General features: G+C 48.4%; 1 protein-coding gene across 5 annotated transcripts in view; it reads right to left on the bottom strand.

Annotated features, from left to right (window-relative positions):
- Window positions 1-12,138, bottom strand: part of LOC146026580 (cytosolic carboxypeptidase 6-like) — a 1,552,889-nt gene that overhangs the window by 486,590 nt on the left and 1,054,161 nt on the right. Inside the window, exon 1 of one of the 5 annotated variants that reach the window (XM_083157362.1) lies at window positions 3,353-3,694. The exons of 2 other annotated variants lie outside the window; for them this stretch is intronic. In XM_083157362.1, the coding sequence (XP_083013488.1) occupies window positions 3,353-3,542 (190 nt within the window). In that variant the 5' untranslated portion in view covers window positions 3,543-3,694. Of the gene's footprint in view, window positions 1-3,352; window positions 3,695-12,138 lie in introns of those variants that run through there. 2 more of the 5 variants (XM_083157365.1, XM_083157366.1) reach the window with 2 other exon arrangements.

Raw genomic sequence — 12,138 nt, forward strand, 5'->3', positions numbered from 1 at the left:
ATTCTGACAGGGACGGTCGTGGAAACACTACGCTACTTTTAACTACGCTGGCCGCAGGAACACTACGCTCATTCTGACAGGGACGGTACGCTGACTACGTAATTGCCGCCGTGAAACTACACAAGTACCAAACTTTTTTTTTTTTTTTTTTACTTTTTCTCATTTAAAGAGCAAGTGGTGAAGGCCCTCAAGTTATATAGCGGATAGGGAGGAATTCCTAGGTCTCATTAGACAAAGGGCTCTTATTAGTCATGTGATGGTTTCATTGGGGTTTACCCAATTCCCGAAGTGCTGAAGCCTCACTGAGCAGGGAGGTTTCTTGTGTCTGGAGAACTAGAAGCCACAATTTAAATTAATTTGTTCACTGAGGATTCGTTATACTGGGAAACTGGATAACATGACGTACAGTATGCCAGCAAATGTTTTATCGTACGGTATAAAACTAAATGTTGTATGTACAGATGGTGTAATGGTTAGCATTACTGCCTCACAGTACTGAGGTCATGGGTTTGATACTGCACTAACTGTGCAGAGTTTGTATGTTCTCCCCATACTTGCGTGGGTTTCCTCTGGGTACTCCGGTTTCCTCCCACATTCCAAAAATATACTGGTAGGTCAATTGGCTCCCAACAAAATGAACCCTAGAATGTCTGTGTGTGCGTGTACATGTGGTAGGGAATATAGATTGTAAGCTCCACTGGTGCAGGGACTGATGTTAATGGGCAACTATACTCTGTAAAGCGCTGCGGAATCTGTGTGTGCGATATAAATAACTGGTAATAAATAAATAAATGAAATAAATGTAAATATTTTAGCATTTGCCTGTGATCAATTGTTTCGGTACTTGTTTCCTAGCTTGGCGCCCGTCGTTACAGGTCGTGTACCTTAAGTTAAGGTACACGACCAACGCGATGGACTCGATTTCCTTTGAAATCAGGTCCATTTTGCCGGCAAAGGCAAAATCGCGTTGATCGCGTCCTCCGACCTTTTCATACCCCCATTATCCACGTCGGCGCGGAGTCAGGAATAGATTAGTGTGGCGAGCGCAGCGAGCCACCGAGCCCCGCGAGGGGACGTGTATACCTGTGAAGTTATGCGCGTCCGCTCGCCACGCTTCGGGCTCGGTGGCTCGCTGCGCTCGCCACACTAATCTATTCCCGACTCCACGCCGACGTGGATAATGGGGGTATGAAAAGGTCGGAGGACACGTACCACTGCGCTCGCCACGCTTCGGGCTCGGTGGCTCGCTGCGCTCGCCACACTAATCTATTCTCAACTCCATGCTGACGTGAATAGTGGGGGTATGAAAAGGTCGGAGGACACATACCGCTGCCCCTCGCGGGCTCACCACACTTCGGGTTGGCGTCAATCGTGGGGTGCCGTTCACAATGGGGGCATTTGACCCATCAGGGGGGTTCAAATTGGGGTCTGGGGACAATTTTACATTAATTCCAATGTAAAATAGGGTCCCAGGGACCATTTTACATTGGATCCAATGTAAAAATCGGGTGGGTCGCATCGCATGCGATTTGGTCGCATGCGATGCGACCGACCCGATCAAAATCGGTGGCGCCGTGCTAGGAAACAAGTACCATTGTTTCAGCTAATTTTAGGTGTATATTATTACTCACAAGCAAAAGTTGTGCAGTCCATTTACTTTGAACGAATGCAATGATATTTACTTTCCATAGCTAGGAGTAGTTTCAGTGACTTGAAGAATATCATCCTTAAAAGTTTTCACCAATCTAGGTCAAATTCTGTCGTCATTCGCATTTACTCAAAGATTTACAAGGGCAAACTGAAGGCAATGCACCCTTAAACGCTGGCAGTGGTTCCCTGAATTGCCCCAATTTCCACCTAAATCACTCGTTATAATTTGCAGCCTCACAGGGTTGCTTATTAAAGTATGTGATTTAATGGCTGCGACTCAATGTGCACAATACAAAGACCTACTCTGGCTGCAATCAGTTAGTGTGGTCTCCACAATTGCTGCCTTACAGTAGCTCCTCATCCTGCCGCAGTATCTTCAGACTGGTCCTACCACCCTGCACTCATCCTGCCACCTGTGTCCTCACACTGGTCCTACCACCCTGCACTCATCCTGCCACCTGTATCCTCAGACTGGTCCTACCACCCTGCACTCATCCTACTACTTGTATCCTCAGACTGGTCCTACCACCCTGTGTCCTCAGACGGGTCCTACCACCCTGCACTCCTCCTGCCACCTGTATCATCAGACTGGTCCTACCATCCTGCCACCTGTATCCTCAGACTGGCCCTACCACCCTGCACTCATCCTGCCCCGTGTCCTCAGACTGGTCCTACCACCCTGCACTCCTCCTGCCACCTGTATCCTCAGACTGGCCCTACCACCTTGCACTCATCCTGCCACCTGTATCCTCAGACTGGTCCTGCCACCCTGCACTCATCCTGCCAACTGCATCCTCAGACTGGTCCTACTACCGTCACCTGTATGATCAGACTGGTCCTATCACCATGCCCCCATCCTGCCACCTGTATCCTCAGACTGGCCCTACCACCCTGCACTCATCCTGCCCCCTGTGTCCTCAGACTGGTCCTACCACCCTGCACTCCTCCTGCCACCTGTATCCTCAGACTGGTGCTACCATCCTGCACTCATCCTGCCACCTGTATCCTCAGACTGGCCCTACCACCTTGCACTCATCCTGCCACCTGTATCCTCAGACTGGCCCTACAACATTGCACTCATCCTGCCACCTGTATCCTCAGACTGGCCCTACCACCTTGCACTCATCCTGCCACCTGTATCCTCAGACTGGTCCTGCCACCCTGCACTCATCCTGCCAACTGCATCCTCAGACTGGTCCTACTACCGTCACCTGTATGATCAGACTGGTCCTATCACCATGCCCCCATCCTGCCACCTGTATCCTCAGACTGGTCCTGCCACCCTGCACTCATCCTGCCAACTGTATCCTCAGACTGGTCCTACCACCCTGCGCTCATCCTGCCACCTGTATCCTCAGACTGGTCCTACCACCGTCACCTGTATAATCAGACTGGTCCTACTATCACCACGCCCCCATCCCAACACCTTCGCCTCCAGACTGGTCCTACCATCTTGCCTTCATCCTGCACCCCCAGGCTGGTCCTACCACCTTGCCACCTGCACCCTCATTATTCCATCTCGTTCTCAAGGTGTCTAGCATGACATGGGGGAAGGAGCTGGGTGCATTCATAGTGCCATCACCAAACCTCTGCCCCCAGCCTAAAAGGTGCCCATGCCATGCCCGGTAGAGAGCCTAGAACGCTGCCATCATCTGTATAAAGCACCCGTCACCCTCATCCTCCCTCCACCTCAGCTCCTCACCTGCCAGAGCCAGAATCTGTGCATGCTGCGGGGCGGCGCTGTCCTCGGCCTCCTCCTCCGGGCTCCGGTACACGGTGTACACCTTCCGGTTATCGAAGTCCTCCGGAGAGCTGGGGTGGAAGCCCAGGAAGCGGGCGGCGGGTAACGTGTAGCAGACATTATCTTCCAGAAAGCGGACTAAGGCGTACATGATCCTCCGCCCGCTCCCGGGCCCGGGGTCCGCCGCCGCCGCTACCGGTGACTCGACGATCGGCAGGACGCGGCTGCCCTGGCAACGGAGGATCCGGCGGCCAGGCTAGAGCAATAGATTCACGAGACATAGAACAGCTGCCAGCACTGGGCACCCAGCACACGGTGTGAAGTACCTGGGAATAGTTATGTCAGAAAAGGTTTGTCACTGCACAATAATATGTGTGCATGTCAGGTTATGTTGTAAGTTTCATTCAAACAAACATTGTTTTATATGGAAAAAGTACATTATTATTATTATCACATCCAGCATGCATGACACTATAGGGATTCATTGCAAACCTCCAACCATCTCCCACGCCTGGAACTTGTCTTGTTTTTCACGTTCATCAGCAAAATGATGCCTGGAAACTGATTATAAATGTTGAAAATACTAAACGTGCCTGTACACTACAGAGATATGGCCCATTTTCACACAATATCAACCATCGGCTAGATAAATTGTGTGAAAAGTGTCATATCGCATGTGAATTACTTCCTATCCAATACGTGGTATTATGCGTATCTGATCATATCTGATCACGCGGTATTGTGCGTCATAGCTGCCACAAGGATCCGTTATATCCCGTAGCCATAACTAGGATCGCATACAATACATTGGAGCCAATTCAGACCTAGACCCTGCTAATTCACAACCCTGAACGATTATCGAACGACCCTGAATGCACAGGGTACACCTGCGCATGTGTGAGCTGTGTGCCCGAAGGCAGCAAGCCCACTGCTCACTGGGTGACACACGCTGACGGTCAGAGGGCTGAATGATTTGGCCAGGGGGACTTGTATAAAAAGTCTCCCCCCCCCGGCTGTGGCATTACCCTGCTGGCTGGTTATTAAAATACGGGGGACCCCTAGTCATTTTGTCCCCCTGTATTTTGGGAACCAGCCCCGGCCCTGGAGCCTGGGGCTGGTTTTAAAAAATCAGAGGAGCCCCTTTTTGCCGGGTTTCCTGATTTTTTTTTAATACCATCCCAGGCTCTTTCAGCCTGGTGCTGTTTATGGCAGTGGGAGGGACCCCACGCCGTTTTATAAAAAAAAAAAAAAAAACTTTACTATGGGTTTAAACGGGTTTTTAAACGGGTATATGTCAATGTGACTTACCCATTTAAAGACCCATTTACAAATAACAGGTCATTACCCGTTTAGGCATAGGGAAAGCAGCATTACAGACACACACATAGCATACATACACACAGGAGACACACAAACAAACATTATCATACATACACACAGCAGGTGCACACATCAATTTTATTTCATGGAAATGCCAGCAACAGTACCTTATCGCACGTCCCAATCTCACCTGGGACCACAAAGTTTTGTGCGCTACCCTAACAGGCCTGAAAGCAAAAATCAGTAAAGTGAGCAACAGGACCAAAAACGCCCCCCAAATTATTACGGGTGCTGATATCCCTAGTTCAGTGGTTCCCAAACTTTATTGAATCACAGTGAACTAGACTAGCAGCATTTTTTTTTATCATGGCAGGCATTTATTATTGAGATAATCAGCATAAATTAAGTAAAATTGTGCTTACATGTCACCTTTAGGTTTGGCTGTATGGTGGTGGGCAGGGTGTGCTTCTGTTTGCTTCTGTTTGCCAATATATTATGCCACCAGCACTGGATTTAATTATCATATTGACCCTACAGAATATGGTTTCAACCCTACACCAGCAACCTGTGACACCCCTGGCAGCACCCCTCAGCACTGCAGCACCCTGTTAGTTAATAGGGTGATTAGGATTGCCTTCACTGTGTGATAAAGTCATTAAAATAATATGGAAATTTCAGATAAAGAAGGATTTCACTTCTTACTGTCGTGTGACTCTAGACCTTGTCCAAACTGGTTGGTAAGAGTGGAGTCACCTGTCGAAAGCAGTTTACACATCTTGTGAAATAGGATTAATTGATCTCAATTGGGAATTACAAACGGATCACAGGAAAGAACATTAACAGCCAGAAAATACTCCTAGGGATAATGTGTAATGCACCACAGAGATCAATTAAACCTATGTCACACAAGGTATAGCTGCAAGAGGGTTAAACAAAACCTCTGTGTGCTGCAAATGCTGAGGCAGCACTGTGCAAAATACCCTACAAAACTTACTCAGATGTGAGCTTCTTCATGACTAGACCAAGATCAGACCGGCAGTGAGCATCCTCACAGGTTCTGACTATATACGAGCGTATTCTCTTGGCGTTACTAGTTTCCACTACTGTATGTTTATAGAAGAAGAATTTAAAGTTTACTGTAAAGACTTTATAACCAGATCCACCATGGTGGAAATTGTCACAGTGCCACAGAGAGGGTGCATAGTTACACTAAAGTCCCATACACACACACACACACACACACATACGATTTTGAGCTGAAACCAGCTCAGTTTTGCTGTTTGAGCAGCTTTCAGCTCAAAAACCTCCCAATGTGTACAGTACAGCTCAGGTCTCCATACCTCCCAACTGTCCCGCTTACCACGGGAACATCCCAATATTCGGGGACGTTCCCGCGTCCCGCCCAGGTTGGTCATTGTCCTGCGGTGGGGGGGACAGTTGGGAGTTCCCCCCAGCCTGCCAAGAATAGACGCTGTGCGCATGTGCACAGCGTCTATTCAGCACCGACGAGCGACGAAAAACGGGGGCACGGCCGGAGGCCACGCCCCTTTCCGCGAGGCCGCGCCCTCTTTTCGGGAGCGCGCGCAGCTTTGCTGCGCGAGAGTCCCGACCTCCCAACTGCAGAAGTTGGAAGGTATGGGTCTCCCTCATCCATGTATTCCAAAAACCAAAATATTCAGAAAACCGTGGTCTGTTTTTTTCCCCTGCCCCTTTTTTTCATACTTACCTTATTCACTGATCCCCCGACATCCACGGCAGCCTCCGGGATCCTCTTCAGCAGCATCTCCGGTCCCAGTGGTGCATTGCGCAGGCATGCCAGTGATGTCACTGGCGCGCCCACACACTCGCGCAGCAATGCACCCCTGGGACCGGAGATGCCGCTGAAGAGGACCCTGAAGGCCACTGTGGATGTCGGGGGACCATCGGGGCAGCAGCAGAGGACCAGGTAAGTATGAGGAAAAAAATATTCCAAAATCCGAAAAAATCCCTTATCCAAAATGCTCGTGATCCCAAAGGAATACTCAACCTGTATTATCCAGCAGATGAGCATATTATCCTGCTATGGAAAGCCATCCACCCCCAGGGAAAATCACTGAGATGGGCGAAAATCACTCAGTATGTATGCACTGAGCGATTATCAGCCCAGCGATTTTCCCCATCAAAATTGCTCCCACACCTTTACTCAGCAGAAAATCTCCCTAAACGGTAAACATGTTGGCAAGTGGCCTCTGTGGCTGGCAGCCGTTACTCATGATAACATTTGCTAAACTAATATACTGTATGTATTGCCACCCAAAGCATCAAATAACTCAGAATCCCTATGAATAATCCTCCATACACCACTATAACAACTACAGTTTCAGAGAAATACATCAATATGTTTACAAAAAGGAAATTAGAAATGATAAGTTACAACGTGGTGCTGCCTTAAATTCCTCCTCAGCGGATTGGCCCGTTCTTCTGATATCGGGAGAATGAGACAATAATTGTGTTGGGTGTGTATCCACCTTCAATGTACATATCATGGAGAAAATTCCTTTGTCATTGGACAGTAAGAATTGTGTTTATTCCCAGAGTACATAGGAGATTCTATAGATCCTAATCATTGGGCATTCCTCCCAAAGTCTTGAAACACATACTCCCCTAAAAAGGAAAATCGGAAGCCACGCCCCCATTTTCCATCACTGTTGGGAGCATGAGAAGGCAGCCATTTTGGATTAAGGATTGGAAGCCTCCTTGTTGGCTGGGTTGAAGGCACTTCAAGAACCAGTAACTTCTTTTCCCTCACTTCCCATTAATTTCAATTAAAAATGCTTTATAAAATAAATAACCCAATAGCTGTTTCTAACAATCTTCTTAGTGTGCTGCACAAATCAGAAAGTTAAGGTACTAAATTGTGTTACATTTTGCTGCAGCATCCAACCTCGGGGATGATGGAAAAACACCAGGTTAGTCAGTTAGGAGCACATATAACAACCTGTGAAATCCTGTGTGACTGCAGTATTTGCATTTGGATCTTTCAATCCTTCTTCATGTTTTCTATAACTAATTCTATTTCACACATGAACTTCACCAACCTCTGATCAATACAGTTCACTGTCAGCCACGTAAATCTGAAGACTCAACAGGAAATTGACTTGCAGCAGTCTGTTACATCTCCAAATAATCTCTCCTTGCTGCATTATAATTCTAATTATTTATTTTTTACATTTTTTTTTATAAAAAAAAAAATTAGAATTGTTATTTTATTTATAATTTTAAATACAATTATATTGTTATAGAGCAGGGGTGTCCAAACTTTTTGCGACGAGAGCCAGATTTGGTGAGGTGTAAATGTGTGGGAGCCGACTATTCAGCCTGACATTCTTTGAATTATTAATCACATCAGAATGGTCCCCCACTCTGCCCCCTTCACTGTATGTCCCCCAGCCTGCCCCTCCTTCACTGTATGTCCCCCATTCACTGTATGTTCCCCACTCTGCACCCAATCACTCTGTCCCCCAGCCTGCTCCCTTCTCTTAATGTCTATCAGTGCCTCCATTCATTGTATGTCCCCAAGCCTGACCCTCCTTCATTGTATGACCCCCATTCACTGTATATCCCCCAACCTGCCCCTGCCCCCCCTTCTCTGAATGGCCATCACTGCCTCCATTCACTGTATGTCCCCCAGCTTGACCCTCCTTCACTGTATATCCCCCACTCTGCCCCCTCCCTTCTCTGTATGTTTCCCAGCCCCTTGTGTGAGCCAGAGGAAGGAGAGGCAAAGCAGGCACTGCAAGGACAGGAGATGCTTGGGCTCCCGCTGCTGCCCTCCTCCGCTCTGCATGTTATGGGAGCAAGCTTCCCCTTGCTGCCCCCTCCCCAATCACTGCGATCACTGTGATTGTGGAGTAGGGTGATATACGATTGCAGCAGCAGGGGTAGGACGCCAAACACATCTGACTGTGGTGGCCGGCACCTCCTCACTGCAGCAGACAGCGAGGTAAAGGTGCGCTCCCTGGGGCCCCACCTTTAGTGTGCTGTGCTTACCACATCTGCTGCTCTGCCCGCTTCCAGCTGGAGGCTGCGGGTCGCTTGAAATGACAGCACGGGCCGCAATTGGCCCCCGGGCCTGACTTTGGACATGCCTGTTATAGAGGGATGGAGAAATAAAAAAAAAAAACTGTGCCGTAAAAATGGATTTCATGCGAGCCTGCCCCAGTGTAGACACTACAGCAGTGGCGTCAAACTATGATCCACAGGTGGCTTATGATGCCAGGAGCTGCCCAGCACATGGCCATGTCTCCCCACCGAGTACCGCCCTGAGATGTGGCCACAATTTTTTTAGGCACATCGCTACTGTGGGAACGCTTTGCTCTATAGCGGAACAGTTGTACATCACCGACTGCCCCCGTGGCGATGCAGTCTTGCTGCAAAGCCAGACACAGACCGCCCATGTTTTGGGTCTGGTAGCCACTGTGCCCCTCACAAAAAGTCTGAATGCACCTGGGTGTCTGGGAAAGGCGCCGTAGTGGTCTGTTGCCTCCCACTGTTGCATCAGTTGGCTCCGAGCAGCCAGCCAGCGTGACACTGCAGTCTTCAGCAGCCAGTGAAAATGTAAAAAGGGAGTGCAGGCTGTAGCACAGACATTGACACCACTGACAGGACAGGCCCCAGCACCAGCAGACCAAGCCAGCCCAGGCCATTGTCGCCTCACCCGGCTGTCGCCCACAGAATCGCAGAGGAGCCCGGCAGCCGCACACACAGAACACCAGTCCGCCAGCCTGCACCAGCTCAGGACATCTGGCCATCCTGCAGACTGGCTGACAGGCACTCTGTATCACTGATAATGTACTACATTAGGCATTTCTTAAATGGCAGCAGTAAAAATGATCTTGTGGGTTTAGCTAAAACTGACCATACATTGGAACAATATCAGGCCTCAACTCACGATTTCGACGGGTTGCGCAATCGATTGTGTGCACACCGTGAGGTATTTCGGTGCGATGCGTGGTCCCACGGGTCGAGCTGTCGCTTAACTGATCATATATGCTGCACATATGATCAGTCGGGATGGCCTGCGGTCGTAAAGCTGATCAAATGTCTTTTAAAGCACATACGATCATAAGGGATCGATATTACGACCTGCATACGATCTGCATCGTATGCATGTCGTTCTAGTAGTGTATGGCCATCTTAAGCCAGAAAATCAAACATAAGGTCCTCACTGTACTGTACTGCTGTTAGGGCAAATCCCTGGAAGAGGAGAACAGTTCTATATATTGCCACATTCATAACCATCCGCTGTGCTTGCATATTAGAAAAAGGAGTGTCCACGAGGTTTTAGGCTTCATAATAGCACAATACATTGTTACAATTGTTTCCATAAATACTGCGCCTGGCATAGAACACATCAAAGGCTAAGTACGTAGTCAGCCACAAAGGAACAGCATAAGGATAAATACCGAAGCAAGCATATGGTGGTGTTGCTAAAATTATATAAGGCAAAAATAATATGTTCAATATTTTTTTGTTTCTTTGCACAATGCAGCTGTTTTTGAATAGTTTTAATGATATCACTTCTAATGTGAAAAACAATGTTCATTGTAAATGTAGATTAGATGAGAACTTTGAATGAATACAACGAGAGGCGGGGACTGCACACCCTAATTCTTATCATAATGACAGTTGATACCATTCTGAGATAGGTAGTTCCACACAAAATAAAAAGAGAAAATATAACGTAGGGTAAATATGAAGTACCTAGCATTAGTTTGTCCAAAAATATGGGCCCACCAACCGCAACAAGGTCACCTCATGTCGTGGGTCGCTAACGCTAAGCTTCAAATCCAGGGCGCCAGGCCAGTAGAAGCCAACCGCCTCAAGGAATCACAATTTCAAAGAACTATCAACATTTTTTGACTTGCATGTACAGTATCTGTGCGACACCATCCAGCAAAGAAATCCTGCTACATTTTTTGATTGCTAGCTGATTGTGAGGTGATTGACAGGAAATCACATGATGGCCGGGCATCTGACATCGAATCATTCGACACCTTGGTCCTGTGGCGACACTTGTGAGTGGTTGGCCCAGGTGCAAAAAATATAATTTGGGCCCTCCTCCTCTACTCCAAACCAAGGGAGTTGTTCTGGTTCTTTCAGATGTTTTCCGTCTGCGCATGCGTATTTCTGCACATGTGGGTGTGAGCAGGCACGGCGATCTGCTAGTTTTCCATCCCGTTTGCACCTAGCAGTGCGGGCGAGGGGCGTGGAGCTGCTGCACCCATGGGAACACCCAGCATTTCATGAGCATTCCCATGCAAATGCAGGGTGTTCCCATGAAAATGGCGCTGGGACGCGGCTGCCAGGGGCGGGCAGCTGACATCACCGGATGTCAGCTGCCCGCCCTCTTCCTCTACAGGGAGCATGCAAAGCTAAGGCGCCAGAGAGGGCGGTATTCAATGAGAATACCTGCGAGGTGCAGCGAATCCTTTCCGGTATTCAACGTGTCAGGGGCTCGCTGCCCCTGACTGGCGAATATGAGCTCCTGCGGTGAATGACGCTGGGAGCCTGAGGACGGTGGCAGGCAGAGAGATGGAAGTCTCTCTGCCTGCCCCAGAACTTTGTGGGGGGTAGGTGGGCTCCCCGGGTGCCAGGCAGCACAGGCTGCCCCCCGGGGGTGCCAGCAGGGGACCGTATATTCACTATACCCGATCGTAACGATCGGGTGCAGTGAATATATGAATATGTAATGAGCGGTTCGGCTCCGGCGCCCCCTGCTGGCTGCTGTGTAAAAAAATATATATATCTTTTTTTTTTAATTAAATATATATTCATGTGCTTACAGCACATGAATAAAAATAGCATGCCCCTCTTTAGAATAAAATTCCTGATTTTTTGACACCAAATGTAAAAAACAAAACACTTTATTTTAAAAGTTCACATTCCACTTCTCCATAAAAAGATAGCGATTGCTACTCGGTGAATCATGGCGAAAAAAACCTTCAAATGTATTCGCCATGTGGTCATTGAATAGGGTGATTCACCGTTTTAGTCAAAAATTCGCCAAACAGCACAAATTCGCCATAAAAACATGGCGAATCAGGCTCATTGAATACCGCCCATTGTGTCTTCGTTTTGTGTGCACCTTCTAAATCATTCGATGGTCAGCGACCTTAGAATGATTTGGCCCCCACACCCAAGGCGGTGGATGGATGGTTATGCAAAACATCCATTCGCAGCTGTGCAGGGAAATTCGCAAGGGGGGGTGGCTGTGCGAGCGGCGGGCAGTGTTTCATCCACACGCAACCTTCACAGCGTTGCGTGTGGACCAGAATAAGGCCCCAACTTCACAATATGCCACCCAGCAGTGAGTGGCAGCAGTGCACCCCTTAGTTCTCACGGGCCCCGGTGCAATTCACCTGCTACACTGATGGTAGTTCTCCTCT

Source organism: Crinia signifera, chromosome 8 (assembly GCF_055691185.1).
Source record: "Crinia signifera chromosome 8, ASM5569118v1, whole genome shotgun sequence".
Classification (NCBI taxonomy): Eukaryota; Metazoa; Chordata; class Amphibia; order Anura; family Myobatrachidae; genus Crinia; species Crinia signifera.